At 57.7% G+C, this 20,090-nt stretch overlaps 3 protein-coding genes across 3 annotated transcripts; 2 read left to right on the top strand and 1 right to left on the bottom strand.

The window, feature by feature from the left end:
• On the top strand, positions 1-3,953 carry NCLIV_046080 (hypothetical protein; the record flags this gene model as incomplete). Its single annotated transcript, XM_003884158.1, has 3 exons — positions 1-1,205; positions 1,515-3,274; positions 3,742-3,953. The coding sequence occupies 3 exons, from the start codon at positions 1-3 to the stop codon at positions 3,951-3,953; spliced, it is 3,177 nt and encodes a 1,058-aa protein (XP_003884207.1).
• Positions 3,954-7,938: 3,985 nt separating this feature from the next.
• On the top strand, positions 7,939-10,864 carry NCLIV_046070 (hypothetical protein; the record flags this gene model as incomplete). The annotated part of the gene is made up of 2 exons (XM_003884157.1): positions 7,939-8,221; positions 8,361-10,864. The coding sequence occupies 2 exons, from the start codon at positions 7,939-7,941 to the stop codon at positions 10,862-10,864; spliced, it is 2,787 nt and encodes a 928-aa protein (XP_003884206.1).
• Positions 10,865-11,191: 327 nt separating this feature from the next.
• On the bottom strand, positions 11,192-18,674 carry NCLIV_046060 (conserved hypothetical protein; the record flags this gene model as incomplete). The annotated part of the gene is made up of 8 exons (XM_003884156.1): positions 11,192-11,212; positions 11,269-11,827; positions 12,344-13,078; positions 13,438-14,108; positions 14,339-15,426; positions 15,954-16,693; positions 17,009-17,981; positions 18,497-18,674. The coding sequence occupies 8 exons, from the start codon at positions 18,672-18,674 to the stop codon at positions 11,192-11,194; spliced, it is 4,965 nt and encodes a 1,654-aa protein (XP_003884205.1).
• Between the last annotated feature and the right edge of the window lie 1,416 nt (positions 18,675-20,090).

Below are 20,090 nucleotides of genomic sequence, written 5' to 3'. Positions count from 1 at the left end.
ATGGCGTCTGTTGGCGTATCGTCTGCGGTGTCCGCGGACCCTCCAGAGCCTCCGTCTGGGCTCCGCTCTTCGTATGGGTCGGCGAGCGAACCGCTGTCAAGTTCGCCCTTGCCTCGGCTCGCCGCCCATGCAGCCCCCGGCGCTTCCGCAGCGTCGGCCCCAGAGGTCGTCGCGTTGTCAGAGAGGAGCATTCGGTACGTGCCTGCGGCGTCTACCCTCTCGGCTTCTCCCGGCACGTCCCGCGCAGCTGCACAGCCGCCGACTCTGCCTCTCGCGCAGTGGCTCTTTCCTCGCGAAAACCTTCCGCCGCTCTTCTGGACGAAGGCGAAGGCGCCGGGGGCGGGTCTCGTCAACCCCAGCGCACTCTGCTTTATGAACGCGGTGCTGCAGGCCCTCGCGTACACCCCAGGATTCGCCGAGCACTTGCTCGACGGTCGGCACACGAGCACGTGCCCCGTCGCCCTCACGCGTCGCGAAGCAAGAAGACGCAAAGGCGAAGGCGAGACCGAGAGAGACAACGGCGCAAGGGAAGACCGCACGCAGTCTGCGGGAGGCCTGGGGTGCGCATACACCCCAGGCCGCCCGGGAGAGGACGGGAGGCGAGCGAGCGACGCCAGGGGAGGGCGACGGGAGAAGGGACAGCCGGGGACGGTCTCGTCGGACGTCTCTTTTTCGTTCTGCGTTCTGTGCAAACTGGAGGAGCAAGTCAAGTCGCTGCATCGGCGCGGCGGCGGGTGCGTGGAAAACCGCTTCAGCTCGTGCGTGCGGCAGTTTGTGTGGAAATCGTTTCGCCAAGGGAGACAAGAAGACGCTCACGAATTCCTGCGCTTCCTCCTGGACGCCCTGATCCGCGTCCACAACTCGGGAAGTTCCCCGCTCTCCAGCTCCACAAAGAAAGAAGCGCCGCCGGAAGTGTGGATGACCAGCTTGTGTGGGCAGATCTTCGGAGGCTGGCTCCAGTCCTCGATTCGTTGCTCGAGGTGTCCATACACCAGCATCCGCTTCGATCCCTGCCTCGACGTCCCCGTCGACTTGGGCAGAGACAAGGGCGACGCATCTTCCCTCTTCCGCATGAAAAAATCCAAACGCATGAAGAAACACGAATTCGACAGACACCGGGCGAAAGCAGACGGTGTATGTACACTCGAAAAAGCACTCCACAGATTCGTCCAAAAAGAGTACCTCGACGGCGACAACTGCTACAAGTACGAATCAGCCTTCGTTCACCCTGGCCCATTTCTTTATACCTATATGTGTATATATATATATATATATATATTTATGTATTTATTTATAGATATATGGATATACATATATATATATATATATATATATATGCAAATGTGTTCATGTAGGGCTTGTCTCGTTGTGTGTATTTGTGTGTAAATCTGTGAATATCTGCTTGTTTTACGCGCACATGTCTCCATGTGGGTCTGTGCACGGGTGCGTGTTGTCTGTGGTGTCCGCCCTGTGTTCACGCGCGCGCTCTCTCCTGTTTCCTTTCGCGTTCTCAGTTGCCCCCAATGCAAGAAAAAGCAGCCGGCGACGAAGCAGTTGCAGATCCACACGCCGCCTCGGATTCTGGTGCTTCCCATCAAGCGCTTCACCGTCTCGGGATGCTCTGCGTTTTCGTTCGGCTTTCTGGACTCGGCGTTCCTGGGCAAAAACCACACGGCCCTCGCGTATCCTTCTCTGCTCAATTTGACTCCGTTCATGACCCCGCCCCAGCGTGACACGGGCGTAACCGAGAAGGCCTCGGCCTCGCTCTTCTCCCTCTCAGCTTCTGTCTCTTCTGCCTCTTCGGTCTCTGTTACTTCGGTTTCTTCGCTCTCGACGTTCGTGTCAAAGTCAGGTGCCCTCGAGGCCGAGCGACGCGACGGGTGTCCCGCTTCCCCCCAGACGTGTTCGACGCGAGCTTCGTCGGCCTTCTCCCCGTCCCCTGCGGGCTCGCCGCCGACCTCGACGTCGCCAACGCCGTCGTCGCCCCCGTCGCCCTCGCTCTACCAGCTCTACGCAGTCATCACGCACTCAGGCTCCTCGCTTTCCAGCGGGCACTACCGATGCTTCGTCAAAATGCCCACGCCGCCCGCCTCTCTTTCCGGTGTCTCCGCTGTCTCTCCCGGTGGGGACGGGGGTGTCTCTTCTTCGGCGTGGCTGATGCTCGACGACGAGATGGTCCGGATGGTCAGCGAGACGCTTGTACTCCACCGTTTGCAGGAGGAAGCATACCTTTTGTTTTATGCTCGCGTTCCTTCCCCAGATGACTTCGTTCGCCACGACTCGCGACGCGCCCGTGGGCAAAGCGCGACTCCGAGCGGCATTCCCCAAAACACACAAGAAGAAGAGACAGAAGAAAGAAGTGAATCTCCGGGGAGTCCCTCGTCATCGGGATCGGATGACAGCGATTTGGACAGCGACGAAGTCGTTCCGTCTGACCTCTCCGACGACAGCTGGGCCGGCGACTCGTCTTCACGGTCGAGCGAAGACGGCGATATGTTGAGGGAGTTGCTGGCGAATGCCGCGGAAGAGCGAGAAAGCGGGCGGAGACAGCTGTCGGCTTTCCTCATCCGGCGAGAAGCGCAGGCTTCTCGATTTCTCTCCCGCCGACTGCGGACTGTCCTGCGCGCTGCAACGTCGTCGCTTCTCCGCGCGGCTCCTGAAGAATGCGACAAACGAAAACAGGAGCTCCTCGAAAAACTTGCAGACGAAGACGAAGAAGAAGAGGAAGAAGAGGAAGAGGACGAAGAGGAAGAGAACGAAGAGGGAGAGGAAGAAAAGGACGAAGAGGAAGAGGAAGAGGTTGCGAGTGGGTCTGTGGGCGTGAGGCAAGAGACGGGACAGAAGAGGAAGCGAGACGCTATGGTGTCTAGAGCAGATAGGGAGGATGGCGAACACCAGGCAGGCACGAACATCAGTGCGGAGCTGCTCGGGGACGAGAACGCGCGCGGAACGGCCAAGAGGAAGGAGACGCGGACGCGAAGCTCTGACGGATCCGGTTTCAAGAGTTTTCACATCGTTACGCCCGAAGACATGGTGAACAGAATCGCGGCGGCGAGAAGCTACACGTCCCAGTACGGCATCCAGACCCCTGGAAACTGGGCAGATGACAGCGACGGGGGAGAAGAGACATCAGCCCAGCAACGAGACGCCGCCTTTGAGAAGCTCCAGGAGATGCAGCAGCCAAGAAGTGCCCGACGCGAGCGCCACGACAGAGAATACGATCGCGGAAAAGTTAAGAAGGTGAAAAGGAAGGAACCGAAACCGACTGTTGGAGGTAAGCTCGAGGTTCTTTTCACGTCGGGGTTTCTATCCTCTGGACAGTTGGCCTTCCTCGTTGGTGGTGTGGTTCCCGCGCTGGTACCGGGTTCTCACCCACGCTTTTCCAGGCTTGGATTACGTGTTTCGCGTAGCCGCTTCCCTCCGCGACGCACCCTAAGAGTCCCCGTTCGTCGAATGCGCAGTCGCGTTTTCTCGCGGCGGCCGCTTTTTGTGGAGCTCTCTTTTTGGAAAGATGCAAAGATTTGCATATATATATATATATATATATATATATACGTCCGCCATGTACAGGTAGAGTGTTGTGCATATTCGCGGACACATTCATATATACTTGCATAAATGCATATATATATATATATATATATATATGTATAAATCTCGACGTGTAGATATTGTCAACTTCTATACCTCTCGATCTGTCGATTTGCGTGTGTATTTCTTTCATTGTGTGTGCTCTTCCAGCGTCGGTTTCGCACGAGTCTGCTTCGGCGGATCCGTCGCTCGTTGTGCACCAGCGCGCTGCATTTGACAAGGTTTTGGCTGAGAAGAAAAATAGGGGCCATCGCATGCAGCGTCTGGGGGCTGCGTCTGGAGCGAAAGCGTCGCGGAAGTTCGGGGATAAGGGAAAGGGAAGGCACCATGGCAAGGGGAACAAAAAATGGAAGCACGGGTGATTACGAAACCGTAAAACGTGCGACAGCCGGAACTTCACGACCGCCGCCGGTGTATGAACAGTTGCGCGAGTGCCGACGGGACAGCGCGTCTGAGTCAGTATTTTAAAGCGCTGCTTCATGGATTTGCGTAAACGGCGTAGATGGGCGAGGCCAGATCCGAAGCGTGAGAACGCAGGAGGGGAGAAGCACGCAGCGTGGCGTGAGGCACAGAAAGAGGAATTCACGAGAGCCCCAGACTATGGAGTTACCCGAAGTCACCGCCGCAGGCCTTCCAAGAACTGGCGATTGGCCGAAGCAGCAAGCGGAGAACAAGGACTAGAACGAACAGGAGAAGAGGGAAGAGACGGGGAACAGAGCGGCGCGCGCGAAAACGATGGAGGGATAGGAAGAAGCTGAAGCATCTCTGAGGAGAAGCAGATACAGACTGCGAGACCCGGAGACCCGAGAAGGATTGAAAACGGGCGGTGAAGACGACGAACAGGCGAGATTAAGAACTTGAGAGGACGGTGGAGACGAAAGGGGCCAGATGGAAGCAGGAGAGGAGACAGTTTTCCAGGAGTTTGTGGCAAGAGAGAAATGCGTCACTTTTTTTCGCTCAGCCTGGAGGCCGCTGCCACGCGCGAGCGCCACCATACAGGTTTCGTTTACTGGAGAGAGGCGGGTTTTTGCTTTTGAGTGTTTCAGGCCTCAGCAAAGCGAGGCAGTGCTGGTCTGGTGCGTACAGGTTTCCTGGCTCGCCGGATCTGCCAGGTGTAGGTACACTGTAGGTGTTTTTACCGCGTTTTGTCGCCATGTGTCACTCTTTTCCCGAACCTGCGAGCGGCCGAATGCCACTCGTTGCGCCACAAGGCAAACGCTTCCAAACTGGAGCCCCTGTCTCTGTTTTTCGCGCCTCACGCCCCACAAAACCGCCAAAGAGCAACGCCGAGGAGGCGCTTCTCCCCTACACACGCTGTGGTGATTTCTGTAGGAACCGTTAGGTCTGGGAGAGAAGAGAAGAGAGGGGATGCGTGCGTCCCGAGGGGCCACGCGACACGGTGCGGTTCGTGCGTCACCCGCCTTCTATCGCCACTTCAGAGAAGGCGGTGTCCGACCCCCCGTGTCGATGTTTCGTCACGAGTTAGCAGACGCGCGGCCAACCGGAGACGGAGCAGCCACGCGCATGCATGCAGTTGAAAACCATGTCGCGGGTGTCTGTTGCACTTCATACGAGTATCGAGCTGACACACTGATCTTAGGCGAGCGGGGCTCAAGGAGAGAAAGCGATGTGTAGCGTTCTGCGTCGTGCGTGGCAGGACGCATCGAAACACTTCAAAGCCGCTTTCTCGGTCCGTCTCAGACTCCGAAGCGCACTGCCAGCGCTCCTGGACAGTCGCCTAGAAAAGCGGTTTTACGGGTCGCGCCACATCGCCCAGTTTCCCTTTTCTTCGAGACGCTTTGGAGTCCCCCTGGAGAGACAGCGTTCGCCTGAGCTCCCTACGCGGGACTGCACGGGCCTCGTGAGAAATGAAACGAACGACTCGAGATTCTCCGTCCGCCGAGAGCCGAGCACGCAGCGAGATCATCACAGCTAACGCAAGCACCGAACTCCCCTGTTGTTCACTGCTTGTGTGTGTGTGTGTCTGAGTCGAGGCCGTCTGTCGCTTGAAAAGCATCAACGCGTTCGACGTCCCTAATCGCCGTGCCCATCTATCTCGTGACTGTAGCGAGACTACGGCTGTGTGTCACTGAGGTTGCTTAGCGGACTCTCTCGGGCGCCCATGCACACACAAGGCTTCTCGAGAGACTCCTTGGGGCCATCCGCCCGTTCGCAGGCTTGTCTCTGTCGAAACGAAGGCCCGCACGTTTCGCGCGGACGGTCAGCATTCGAGCGAGGCGATGCACAGCCTGGAAGCCCACGGTGAACGCAAAGGGCGGGAAACTCGAAAAGTCTTTTCCTCTGTTCTTTCTCTCACTTCTGGGGACCATCTCCGGAATGCATTTGAAACAGGAAAACAGAGGTTGTGGGTGTCCAGGTCTCTTCAAACTCCTCCGGTTCCCCTCCCTCATCCCTCTTCTGTCCCCTGTCTCTCTTTTCGTTCCCTACTCGGTTTCCTCCTCTGGGCGTGAGGCCTTAGTCGCGCCCCTCTTTTCAGTCGCTTGGGCCGCGCTTGCCGAAACATTCCTGAAAACAAAACGTGTGTGACGCCTAGTTCAGGGGATTCGAGGTGCGCGGGCGACTCCACAGAGACCCTCCCGCAGGCGCCGACGCTCCGGCGGTTGGCGCTGTCGTCCCTTGATTGGCGAACGAGGAGAATCCCGAGGAAGGAAAGGCCGAAGAACCGGAAACTCCAGAGGGGAAAGAAGAGGCGAAGCCCGTCGAAGGCGCGTTCTGGGCGCCTGCGCCGAACGCCGCTCCGTTTCCGCCCCAGTGCCCAGCGCCTTGGAACGACGAAGGGGCCGAGGGAGACACAGAAGGAAAGGTGGTGCCTCCCGCGGAGAAAGGGGAGGCTGCCGCCGGTGTTCCCGACGGAGCGAAGGAAAAGGAAGACGACCCAAAAGAAGAAGACGAAAAAGAAGACGAAGAGAAAAAGCTGGAACTTCCCGAGTTCTGCGCCGCCAGAGCAGCAAATCCGCCGCCTGTGGGCGCCGCGGTCGTCGAGAAGGACGCAAAGCCTCCACCTGCGAAAAGGGAAAACCCGGCGAGACCGGGGTTTCAGACGAGGCACAAAAGGAGAGTTTAAACCTTTTCCTCAAAAGCGAGGGGAAACGATCAGAGAGGCGACAAAACAGGAGACGCGTGATGCAAGAGAGAAGCGGGCAGAGTGGTCAGGTGCAAAAATAGCCCACAACGCCTACACAGCGGTGAGACACATGTTCGCCAACTGTATAAAGAAAAACACACAACAGGCCCAGCTTCAGTGTCCACATATCTACTGCTATATATATATATATATATATACGTATATATATATATATATATATATATACGTAGAGAGAATAGATGGGGTGAGCCTCGTGTAGAGAAAGAAACGGACAGGCTTCACGGAGAATCACGCACCAGCATAGCGTCCAACCAGAGACAAACATGCATCTGAAAAAAACACAGCGGAGCGAGGTAGGCCGAGTAACACAGAGGTACGAGAGGAGACGCGTGATACAGCATCCTCAGCCGTGTGTGGGTGCACAGTGAGAACGGTGAAAGCGGAGAGAGCAAGACAAGGAATTCGAATCGTTTCTCACCGCCATTCCCAGCGAGACTCGCAAAGACCGTGGCATCGGAACTCGCCCCGGAGCCTCCCAGCGTGCCTCCGAGCTGAACAGAAGCGAGGTTGCTGCTGTTATCAGCCTGCAAGCAAAAACACCGGCGAGAAACATATTTGGTTCCTCTCTCTTCTCGACAATTCCAACTTCCCTTTCCCTGTGTATCTCTCCCCTCGTCTTCTCCATGCTTCCCTCCTCCCTTTTGCGCTTCCTCCTCTCTTTTTCAGCTCGACAGAAAAACATCAACAAAGACTAGTGCCTCATCTCTCTGTTTTGCACTCGCCGTCTCCCCCTGTTCTCCTCTCCCTCTCATTCCCTCTCTTCTCTTCCTCTCATTCTCTCTCTTCTCTCTCTCTCATTCTCTCTCTTCTCTCTCCCTCATTCTCTCTCTTCTCTCCCTCTCATTCTCTCTCTTCTCTCCCTCTCATTCCCTCTCTTCTCTCCCTCTCATTCCCTCTCTTCTCTCCCTCTCATTCTCTCTCTTCTCTCCCTCTCATTCTCTCTCTTCTCTCTCCCTCTCATTCCCTCTCTTCTCTCGCTCTCATTCTCTCGCTTCTCTCCCTCTCATTCCCTCTCTTCTCTCTCCCTCTCATTCCCTCTCTTCTCTCTCCCTCTCATTCTCTCTTTTCTCTCCCTCTCATTCCCTCTCTTGTCCGTCCCTCTCATTCTCTCTTCTCTCTCTCTCTCTGGTTCGCGCTCTCTCTTGCGCTCTCTTGTTCTTTCCTTTTCAGGATTCTCGTGAATGCGTTCGTTCGCGCTTTTAGGCACCCCCTTCCTTTCTTCCCGTTTCCAGCGTTTCTCTGTGTCTCGCCGGCCAGGGTCGCCGAAGCTCCACTGGGAACGCGACTGGAGTCTTTGTTCCAGTCTTTCGAGCCTCTTCCCTGTGAAGCCTCACCATGCCGAAGCTGTAGGTTTGTCTCTGGCCGATGCTCAGATCGTCGACGGCAATATCCTTGAAGGAGACGGAAGGCCCTCCCGCGCCGCCAGCCGTCCCTTGGCCCCCGTTGGACGGGGCGCCGAACGACGTGAGTGGAGCCGAGAAAGGCGAGGCGGCGCTGGATGAGCCGAAGGGAGCGCCGAAGGCCGACGAAAAGGACGATCCCGGCTGAGCAGTCGACAGACCCAAGACGCCTGCCCCCTGGGAGCTGCTGTCCCCGCCCGCAGCATTTCCCCCCTCGCCCGGTTTCCCACCGGACACAGAGGACGAGGCGAAAGAAGGCGAGGAGCCGAATAAACCTCCAGAAAGAAAGGCGCTTCCAGAGAAGCCGGAAGTCATCGGCGGCGGCGTGGAGAGCGACTCGCCGAGGCTCTTCAGATCCAACTTGGAACTGCCAAAGAGCGAAGAACCACCTGCGCTGGGCTTCGAATCGAACGTCCCTGTGAAGAAGCTCGCAGTCGACTGTCCCGTCGAGCCGAAACCGCCCCCCTGGGTCGCCCCTGAAAACGGAGACACCCCCGTCCCCGCTTGGAGCCCAAAGCCGGAAAACGGAGACGCGGTCGAGGAGCCAAAAAGTGAAGAGGAAGAAGCGGAAGAAGAGGAAGTGCTGGCCGACGACCCAAGATTTGTGGAACCTGTAGTGAAGAGAGAACTGGAACCAGGTTGGCTGCTTTGCTCCCCGTCTGCTCCCTTCTTCTCCTTCGAGTCTTCCTTCTCCCCCGCGTCTGCCTTCGATTCAGCCTGGGCCGATTCTCCAGTGAGTGGACCGGAAGCCGAGGTCGAGGAAGATGAAACAGCGCCACTCGCCGGCGACGACTCAGCAGGCAAAGGGACAGCCGACCCTCCGGAGACTGTCCCTGAGCCTGAGAGTGCACCGTCTCCTTTTCCTCCGGACGCTGTGTCTCCTTTCCTCTCCGGGTCAGACGCTGAAACACACGGATCAGTAGGATCTGGAGGTAGTGGTGCAGAGGCGGAAGAACCTGACTTAGTAGGATCTGGAGGCAGTGGCGCGGAGGCGGAAGAAGCTGATTTAGTAGCATCTGGAGGCAGTGGCGCAGAGGCTGAAGAAGCTGATTTAGTAGGATCTGGAGGTAGTGGCGCGGAGGATGAAAAAGCTGATTTAGTAGGATCTGGAGGTAGTGGTGCAGAGGCGGAAGAACCTGACTTAGTAGGATCTGGAGGTAGTGGCGCAGAGGCGGAAGAAGCTGATTTAGTAGGATCTGGAGGTAGTTGTGCAGAGGCGGAAGAAGCTGATTTAGTAGGATCTGGAGGCAGTGGCGCAGAGGCTGAAGAAGCTGATTTAGTAGGATCTGGAGGTAGTGGCGCAGAGGCGGAAGAAGCTGATTTAGTAGGATCTGGAGGTAGTGGCGCAGAGGCTGAAGAAGCTGATTTAGTAGGATCTGGAGGTAGTGGTGCAGAGGCGGAAGAACCTGACTTAGTAGGATCTGGAGGCAGTGGCGCGGAGGCGGAAGAAGCTGATTTAGTAGCATCTGGAGGCAGTGGCGCAGAGGCTGAAGAAGCTGATTTAGTAGGATCTGGAGGTAGTGGCGCGGAGGATGAAAAAGCTGATTTAGTAGGATCTGGAGGTAGTGGTGCAGAGGCGGAAGAACCTGACTTAGTAGGATCTGGAGGTAGTGGCGCAGAGGCGGAAGAAGCTGATTTAGTAGGATCTGGAGGTAGTTGTGCAGAGGCGGAAGAAGCTGATTTAGTAGGATCTGGAGGCAGTGGCGCAGAGGCTGAAGAAGCTGATTTAGTAGGATCTGGAGGTAGTGGCGCAGAGGCGGAAGAAGCTGATTTAGTAGGATCTGGAGGTAGTGGCGCAGAGGCGGAAGAAGCTGATTTAGTAGGATCTGGAGGTAGTGGCGCGGAGGCGGAAGAAGCTGATTTAGTAGGATCTGGAGGCAGTGGCGCGGAGGCGGAAGAAGCTGATTTAGTAGGATCTGGAGGCAGTGGCGCAGAGGCTGAAGAAGCTGATTTAGTAGGATCTGGAGGTAGTGGCGCGGAGGATGAAAAAGCTGATTTAGTAGGATCTGGAGGTAGTAGCGCGGAGGATGAAAAAGCTGATTTAGTAGGATCTGGAGGTAGTGGCGCAGAGGCGGAAGAAGCTGATTTAGTAGGATCTGGAGGTAGTTGTGCAGAGGCGGAAGAAGCTGATTTAGTAGGATCTGGAGGCAGTGGCGCAGAGGCTGAAGACGCTGATTTAGTAGGATCTGGAGGTAGTGGCGCAGAGGCTGAAGAAGCTGATTTAGTAGGATCTGGAGGTAGTGGCGCAGAGGCGGAAGAAGCTGATTTAGTAGGATCTGGAGGTAGTGGCGCGGAGGCGGAAGAAGCTGATTTAGTAGCATCTGGAGGCAGTGGCGCAGAGGCTGAAGAAGCTGATTTAGTAGGATCTGGAGGTAGTGGCGCGGAGGATGAAAAAGCTGATTTAGTAGGATCTGGAGGTAGTGGTGCAGAGGCGGAAGAACCTGACTTAGTAGGATCTGGAGGTAGTGGCGCAGAGGCGGAAGAAGCTGATTTAGTAGGATCTGGAGGTAGTTGTGCAGAGGCGGAAGAAGCTGATTTAGTAGGATCTGGAGGCAGTGGCGCAGAGGCTGAAGAAGCTGATTTAGTAGGATCTGGAGGTAGTGGCGCAGAGGCGGAAGAAGCTGATTTAGTAGGATCTGGAAATAGTGGTGGAAATTTTGATGCGGGTGGCAGCGAAAAAAGACCGGCTGCTAAGCCCGACGACTGAGGGCCTGAGGCAGGAACGGATCCGAACAACGCCGCCGAGGGTCGTGTGACGTCTTTGAGTGTCTCAGAAGAGAGAGGAGCCCGACGGCAGTGTTCGCTCGCTTCCCGCAGAGGTTCAGGGACGCGAATACTTCCTCTTTCTTCATCTGAAAACTCACGGGAGGCGGCACCTTCGAGCGAACTTTCAGAGTCAGAGAGCTCTGGCGCCCGACGCTGGGGGGATCGATTGTCGGGCGAGGAAAAGGCGCCATCAGACAAATCACTTTCCCCAGATAGAGGAGAGAAATCGTCCTCCTTTTGCTGCCTCCGCAGGTTCCGTTTCTCGGATTCAAGCGAGGCGCGGAGATGCCTTGACACGCATGCTCGATTCACAGAAATCTTCTGCTCGGGTGACGCGCTGCCTACAGGTTCCCAACTGTCGTCGCTGTCTTCCTCTTCTTCGTTGTAAGTCACTGAGCTCGACTCCTCCAAAATTTCAAAAGCGGCACTCTCTTCCTCGTCCTCTTGTTCCTCTTCTTCTTCCTCTTCGCTGGCCTCTTCTTCCTCTGTGTCTTCTTCAGTTTCTTCCTCGTCTTGGTCGGCGCTCGACGTTGCGCGCCACTCCTCGAGAAGTTGCATGCGCATTCGTCGTCTTTCCTCCCGCCGCAGCGTCTGTTCTCTCAGGGAAGAAGCAGAGATCAGATTCTCTCGCTCGTCCCTGTCTCGCCCGACCGACCGCTGCATGCAGTCGTGTTTGCCTGTCTCCGCGATGGCCTGAGCATCCACCGTTGCTCCACCAGTGCGCGTCGGCGTTTCTGCGAGACTCGAGGCAAGACGATCCAGTGAAGCCGCAAACGAGACGTGAGAGGACGAGGGCGCCGAGGAAGCAGGGGCCGAGGCGCGAGGGGGCGACTGCAGATCTGTCGCACGCCATTCCAGCTTTGCCAAGGCGGTTTCCAGTTGGCGAACAGAAGAGAGGAACGTGCTGAGGACAGGGAGAAAAGAAAGTCAAGGAGAGAGTGATGCGCATGAAGAGCGCTTGACACGTCATACCGGGAAGAAGCCAAGCCCCGCCAAAACAAGGAAAAAAGAATGTAGAAACAGGGAGAACGGTTCCTGCTCAAAGATGGAGAGACGTCGGGTTTTGAACCTCTGACACGGATCGCGTTCGCCTTCGTGCACGGCCTCTGTCTATCCTTTCCCCCTCCGCCGCCCGGATGTTTGTCTCCCAGTCCTTCTCTCGCGATTCCCTCCTGTTCCCCTCACGGACATTCTGCCTTTCTCCCGCCCTCACAACGAGCACAGCTGCCTCTGCGCCCTGAGTCTCTCGGGTTGGCCTGCATGCGTCAGCCTCTCTGCACGTGTGTTCTCGTGCCCCAAGTTTCTACGGCTCGCACCCTGTCAACTCTGCCCCTGCACGTGCCGATGGTGTTGCCTCTTCCTCGTTCCCTGCTTCCGGTTTCGGCGCTCTCTGGACTGCGTCGTCCGCCTCGGCTCTTACCTAATTGAGCGCTGGAGCTCGTTCGCGAGGCCCGCCGCATGCGGCGTCTCTGCATGCGTTCCAAGAAACTCGCCTTCACGCCCCAGGAGTCTGTACACGCCGGCTTCCCCGGCGCCCAGCGGGAAGTGCGATCGGCGGACAGTTGCTGCACATCTCGGCGGAGCCGATCCAAAGAGCGAAAGGTGGAACGCGGATGGCGGAGACACAGCGGCTTGCGACTGGTCCTTCCGCGGGGACGCCCTACCGTCCACCTCGGCCGCTGACTCAGAGGCAGAAGAGCGCGAAACAGCAGGAAAGGGCGACGAGGGACAACTCCCAGGGGCGAGAAGCCGAGCGCTGCTCGACTCTTCTCCGTCTTGTCTCTTGTCTCGCGTCTCGTCTTCGAGCAAGTCGAATCGAAGGCCAAACGAGCTGCCGGGTCTCTTTGCGCGGCCAAAAGACTGGGCGGCTGCCTCCACCACGCTTCCTCGATTCGATCGCTCTTCTGCAACTTCCGCTCTGCAGCGCGACGCTGATAAGGGGCGGTCAGAGAAGTCAGCAGACGCGAGGGACGAAGAGCCCTCTCGGCTGTCGGGCGAAGGAACGGGCGCAGGCAAGGCGGGCCGATGCTCGAGAGGATTTCCAGAATCCGTCCGAAGCGCGGACGCACGACGGGGCTGACAGGAACCGTAGAAGCGAAAGCGCTGGAGCAAGAGAAGAAGACGGCGCTCTGCTCGCACGAGCGCAGCTTCCAACCTGGCAAACCGCGCAGCGGAGAGACGCAGACAGGGATGCAGGAATCGCCGTGACCAAACGAATCGAAAAAGACGTCTTTCACGGAAACACAAACGCGTGTCGAGACTGACTCCTCACCTCCATATTCCCACACTCCCAGTCCTCGTACACAGAATATATAAAAATATAAATATATATATACATAGATATACATAGATATATATGCGTGCATATATACGCATGTGTGTGTATACTGGATCATCTACTTGTCTATGCTTAGCAAGCGATAAAGTGAAAGACATATGCATGAAGAGTGCGAGTGGAACGAAAGGAAGAGAAGCGTGTCTATAAGCCATTGTTGTGGACGGTTCGTGTCTTACCGTGTTACGGTGTGCTCCGGGTCTGTGGTGTTCGTCGACTCTCCTCCGTTGTGGGGCTCCGTGAGGAGCGTGCGAAGGGCTAGAAACAGAGTTTCGCGCTCCGCCGATTCCCTCTGCAGCGTCTGGATGGACGCCACGACTTGTTTCTCCGTAACTTGTTTTTCATTCCCAGGCTCTCCGTTTGCAGTTTCTCCATTTGCCCCGTCCCCTTCGCGAGTCTCGCGTCTGCACTCGCCCGCCTGCATGCGCAGCAGCAGGTGCCCTCGGACGGCCTCGAGGCAGCTGCGCCAGGCCACGAGATGCTGCTGAGCCGCTTGAAGCTTCGCCACCAGTTGTGTTTCCTGGTCTTGTTTCTCGCGCATTTTCGCCTGTTCCGCCCCCAACTTGTTTGTCATTTTCCCAGTGCACACGAGCCTCTCAGCAGCGATTGGCAACAAAAACAGACCCCTGTGCTCTTTTGGCCGTCCTTCAGACGGCTTCGCGTCGCCTTCGCGGCCCGCCAAAAGCGAAGCAAGAGCAGCGGAAGAAGAGGAAGAGTCGCGGAGGACATCTCGGCGTTCTTCGTTTCGCAAAGCGGTCTCAAAGCAGCGAGCAGAGAGAAGAAGGGGCCGGAAGAGAGAGGACGGCAGGAAGCGGGCGAAGGAGCAGAAAGCGCCCTTTTTCTCGTCGAACTGAAAAGCCATGCAACAGAAGAAGAAATCCATGAAAAGCGTCTTCCCTGCGCTCTGAGGTTGTGTACTCGAGCGACAGCAGAGACGGGAGGAAAGACACCGAAGCAGGAGAAGAAAACACAAGGCGTTCTGTAGCAGACGACCGCCCGGAAAAGGGAAGAAGAGCGACATCGGGCAGTACCGGTTGAATCGTCGAGAGACCGCGTCTGTGGAGGAACAGGTGGTCTTACCTCGTCGAGCAAGTGCATCATCTCCGATTGCTCTTGAGTCCAGGAAATGCGCCTCCTTGTTTTTTCTCGCTCGCCTTTCCCTCCCTTGCTCCCCAGAGCAGCTTGGAGCGTCGCCTGAGCAATCTCGCTTGTTGATTTCGCTGCTTGGTCGAGAGACGTGCTCTTCGTTTCCTCTCGTCGTCGCCTCTTCTCCTCCTCTCTCTTCTCTCGCCGCCGTCTCTTCTCTTCCTCTCTGTTCTCTCGCCGCCGTCTCTTCTCTTCCTCTCTGTTCTCTCGCCGTCTCTCCGCGTCTCGGGTGCCGCCGCGGCCACCAGCCTCCGCCCCACAGTGCATGCACGAGCTCCCCTTCTTCTGAGACACGGTCCCTGCAGGGTTTGCATGCGCCGTGCGCTGCAACTCCGCTCGCGCCGGGTCGTTCTTCCTCTCGCCTTTCTCTCTCGAAGGCTTCGCTGCGGGGGCAGACTTCGCGCCATGGTGGTGCCGACTGTTGGAGGCCGAAGCTGACGATTGAGAAGAAGAAGATTGAGCAGACGAACCAGGAGGGACCGGCTTCGGGTCCTCGCTTGGAAACAGACTGCTGGCCTTCCTTGTTTCCCCCTGGTTCTTTACCGCAGTGAACAAAGAAGAAGGGGAAGCGGAGGAAGATGAAGAAAACAGAGAAGGTGCTGACGAAGGAGAGAAGAGGGATGGCCCCGATGAGGAAGAGAAGAGGGACGGCCCCGATGAGGAAGAGAAGAGGGACGGCCCTGACGAGGAAGAGAAGAGGGACGGCCCTGACGAAGCGCTTGTGTCTGGTGTTCCGAAAAGAGACGGGGTTGGCTGTCCCTGCTGCAGAGAAGCGAAGAGCGGCGAAGCAAGAGGAGCCTGCGAAGACGCCGCAATCGGAGGGAGCGCCGTGGCGGTTGTTGCCGAGGATTCTGTCCTCTCTCGGGTGCGCCTCCGCGCTTCCCTCCACGCCGTCAAAAGCGAGGAAGACGGGGGGGACGCTGGCGTCCACCCGAGACGAGGGAGCAGCCGTTTCTCCTGTCCGACGCCCTCGTCGTCCACGTAGCATTCGCAGCAGTCTGCCAAATGGACACAGACCTGGCCTGAAAGGAGAAACAGAGACCGCACCGTGAGTGACGCGGAAAACCCTTGAGCTCGAGGCGGGGCACGACCGAAGGAGAGCGGGGGGCGCGACACAGAGACGCTCTCGGCTCGAAGAACGACTGTGCAGCCCAGGAGGCGATAAAGACAGCAAGAGACAGGAAGCGCAGACTTCAAGGCGGCAGGAGGAGGAAGCGAAGGCACGCTTTCACCACACGAATGACTGGGATAGCCATCACACGCGCAATCCATGTGTGGTTTGTCAGCTTGGTTCCCTGCAGAGAGACACAGAACTCTCGATAGCGACAGACAGCCGAAAAGATCGCTGAGGGCGCTCTTCGAGGCAGGACCGGAACCCCGGAGAGACGTCGCCGTCTCGCACGGAGTCGCAGAGCTATCAAGGGCAGTCCGTTGTCTCTAAAGGTTGGCAGTCGCCCCCTCCCCCTCCCCGAGCCCTCGCGGGACCTCGCAAGTCCGCGCAAGTCACCCAGAGCGATCGGGCAGGCGCGTGCGCGGCTGCAAGGCCTACCGTCGGACTGAAGAAGGAAAAAGACCGGCGGGTGCTCGAGGGGAGGCGTGTCTGTGGTTGCCTGCTCTCTGAACATTTTCTCTTGGAAGTCGACAAAGAGTGCGAGCCCCTGGGGAAATGCGTCTTCGTCTGCAGTCTCGAGGCCTCGGCCCTCGGGCATCGTGAAGCAGCGCCAGGTCAGCGCGTCCGACCCGACCAGCGAGGAGGCGCGCGGCGCGGGGAGTGTGGAAGACGGCGTCCGGGAGAAGACGTGGGGAAGTGCGAAGCAAATGATTTGCGTGCACGCGTTCGTGAACACCCACAAACACTGCCACGTGGGAATCCAGAGGAACCGGCAGAGCGTGGACGCGGTGACTGACCGCAAGAACAGTTCATTGCGACTCGCTGCGTAGATGTGAAAGCAAACGGCGTCTGCATCGCCAGCCTCGTTCGCGGGCTCGCCTCGTCCAGCTTTCGCGTCCCCGCCCTCGAGCGCGCCAGCGCGCCGGAAAAGGAACCCAAAGAACAGGAAACTGCTCCACGACTCTTCACAGTCTGCGTCACGGACCTCCTGCAGCGGATCCGCGCGCGGCTCGACGAGACTGTCGCGCGCAACTTCCGGCTTCTCCCACTCGTCGTCGCCGACCGACAGCTCAGCATCGGGCGCGAACCACGCGACCGCCAGCGGCAGAGGGCCCTCGACATCCGCCGCGTCTGGGGCGGAAGACGCGAGAAGGTGCACGCCCACGATGCGGCCCAGCCTGGAAAAAAGAGACAGCGGCGGGGACAGGGACAGTCGCAGATGGCGGCGCGGAGAACGGAAAAGAGACGCGCATGCGCTGCGGTTCAACACGGCCGCGAGGAAGGTTAAAATGGACAGACAAAAAGACGAACAACCACGCGGCGAGACGGAACGAAACTGAAACGGGGCCACGAAACGGAAATCAAGAGGGGGAGAACAGACCCAACCACGCAGAGGACGACACAGACAAGAGAAAGGAACACCAGAGCGACGAAAATCAAAGCAAAAACGAGAGCCCCAGTGCCGAACGCAACCTGACATTGTCTTGACCTACCCTTTCTGGAGTGCTTGGGCCTCGTCCTCGTATCCGGGTATTGCGGCGAGGCCCTCAATTCGAATTCTCCGTGTCCCCTGCCTTGCCGCCCCCTTCACGGTCTCCTGTCTCTCTTTTCCGTCTCCAAAGTCGTACAGCTGGTCACCGTGCTCGCCGCTGCCTCCTGGGAGCGGCGCCTCGCTCCCTTGGAGACCAACTAGCCAAAGGGACGCCGGCGCACAGCAGCTTACAACCGCGGTAAGGGGCGCGTGTCCCCACCGGCCGTCCTGTCCCTTCTCGGCGTCCCCCAGTCCCGTCGGCAAGGCTTGGATCGCGAGGCCGTGCGCAGGGAGCGGAACGGCCCGAGCAGCATTCGGAGACAAAAGGAAAGCTTCTCCATTGGCTGTCAAGACAGCTAACCCCACCAGCGCTTCCGTCTCTCCTCGTTCGCCTTCGCCGACTGTGTGGGTTGCGTGTCCTTCTCCAGCGGGCGCAGAAAACCAAGAGATGTCTTTCACGGGGGAGGGGAAACGCGCCAGGGTGAGGACGTCCGCCTCCTCGAAAATGCAGCACGGCTTCTGCTTCTCGCCAGCACCGACATCCTCGCTCTTTTCGACCGAGTTTCCACAGCCCTTCTTCGCAGCTGTCGCATGTCGGCACACGCCGATTTGGACGAGCTTCAGTTGGTGGCCGACGGCAACCGCCAGCAGCCGCGCGTCGGGGCTCAGGAGAAGAAGAGAGGGAAAGGCACCTTTCTCGGCGTGGTCCTCTCCCGACGCACGCAGCGGAAGGCGGCCTCGCGAAATGAGAGTTCCGCAAGCAGCTTCTGTCGCGTCGACCGCGACGAGGCTGTCGAGTCCAGGCAGAAGCAGTACGCCGCAACAGTGCAGAAGACACAGGCTGTCTGTACACCTCCCGGCGCGCAGGGGGGCGGGCAGTGAAGCTGCAGAAGAAGACGAAGCGTTGAGCAGCGGAGCGATGCTAAGCTTTGAAGCTGAAAAGACGAGACCAAAACGAAAATCGCAAAGCAACGGGGGGTAACGAAATGCCGGGTAAACCAGGGAAACAACCTTGAGGGAAGGACACAAAAACAGGGGAGCGCGAGAGACAAACATGAAGCCGACGCTTCTCTGAACGTGACACCATAAACCATAGGGCGTATAGACATGGGCACGCATCCGAAGCGTAACGCCCTCTCTGCAATCATATATGAGTTGAACTGCATGCACGTATCCTTGCAAGAGGGTATCAGAGGGTCCCGACACGTTTTCCGTTTCAGATGGACGGCGACGTTTTCCTTCTCTAGTCTGTCGGCGAATCATTCCTCTCAAGAAAACGCGATGCATGTACACTCTGAAAGCAGATACAGAATGCTGCACATTCGCGTACGCACATGCACGAACCGGTGAACGTATTCTCACGGGCCTCTTGGGTTTCATTCCTGGAGATCGGGAAGAGTGCGTCTTATGCTGTTTTCCAAATGCATGCACCGGGATCCGGCTGTCTCACCGTGTTGAAACTTGATGTATGGGCATTCGTCGACGCATTCGACTTCATATCCTTCTTCGGGAGCGTTTGCCGGAGCGCGAGGAAGCGAGCGCAGGATCGCATCGCCGCGATCGCCTTCTTCTTCCCCGACGGAGGCATCCACGCCCACCATTTCCCCTCTCCCTCTTGTACCTGCCATCTTTCGGAGGTTGCGGGGCACCGGGAGCGACACGGAAATCTGTGTCTGGCGAGCACCGAAAAAGTAGGCGGAGTCCAGCGAGCGAGACGGCGCGGTTCGCAGACGAATCACTCACACGCCACGGCAGAGTGGTGCATGTTCAGGTGTATGTACCGAGGAGCAAGGGGAAGTTAGGAGACGACAGAGAGAAGCATCGCCCAGTAGAAGAAACGAAAAAAGAGGAAAAAAGCAAATCGGCGCGAACAAGGAGGCGGCAAAGAGACACCGGTGCATTCGCGGGTGTCCACGGGGAAGAGAAGGGTGAGAAGACAAAGTGTGAACCATGCCGCAAGCAAACAGAGAAAAGAAACTCGCTTGTCGAGAGAGAAGGTAGAAACTGGGGGGCGCGAAGCAAACAGAGAAAAGAAATTCGCTTGTCGAGAGAGAAGGTAGAAACTGGGGGGCGTGGAAGGAAGAAAAGTGAACTTGTAAGGGAAAGAGGGAAGGGGGGGGGGGGGGCTAGCGGTGATTAGTGATGTTGACAAGAAGGCAAAATCGAAAATCGGCCAAGAGAGAGAAGGCGGAACCGAGGAGGCGTTGCTGTTCGCCTTGAAACGAGAGTCGTGCGAGGGGAGGGAAAGCGTTGCAGAACGGCGAGAGTTGCGTGACGGCGACCGACGCCGCGTGGCGAGGAAGGGGGAGAGACGGCGACGGGGAGACAGAAGCGAAAGCGCAACAAGTTCCAGGTTCCCTCAACCCCCCCGCCCCTGCGCCTGAGGGAGTTCCCCTTTCAGCAGACGAGCAGGCGCTGCACGTATCCTTTGTGGAGCGAAGATGGAATTCGCTCGCTGGCAGGAGAATCGCGACAGAAGCCCAGGGGGTCGCGCACAAGAGGCAAGTCACGCAAGAGGCCCGTCAGTCGTGTCTCCACCCTCTCCCATTGCGGGGCGCACATTGTCCCCGAGAGCCGCTCGCCTTCCGTTTTGCGTTCACGACGGCGCCGTCTCTGCTATGGACGCCGAGGGGCGAAGAGAGGAGGCAAAGCATCCGCCGACGGAACGCTCGCTGCGAAGAGAGGAGAGAGGAAACGCGAGCGACTACTCCTAAAACAGACGTCAAGACTCGCCAGCAGCCAGAAGCGGACACACGTGTTTCGAAGGGAAAAAGAAGCAGAAAGGCAGTTCAGATCACACGCGGGCCGCCAGACAAAACCGACAGAGAGGGCCAGGCGGGAGATAGAAGCGAGACATTTTCTTCGTCGTGTTCCGTCTTGTCTTCTCCGGTTGACGGGGGAAACCATCAGTTGCTCAGGTGTGTCAGCACGACGTGGCGACGCCTCCTGTCCATCGCTTGCGTCTATAGATTCTGTGCCTGGGCTCTCTGTGCGAAAAAGGAACAAAATGGAGGCTGTTGTGTCCTCTCTATCGACACGCGCGT

Source organism: Neospora caninum, chromosome X, assembly GCF_000208865.1.
Source record: "Neospora caninum Liverpool complete genome, chromosome X".
NCBI lineage: Eukaryota > Apicomplexa > Conoidasida > Eucoccidiorida > Sarcocystidae > Neospora > Neospora caninum.
The sequence above is the reverse complement of the archived record's forward strand: the minus strand, read 5'-3'. Positions and strand labels throughout refer to the sequence as shown.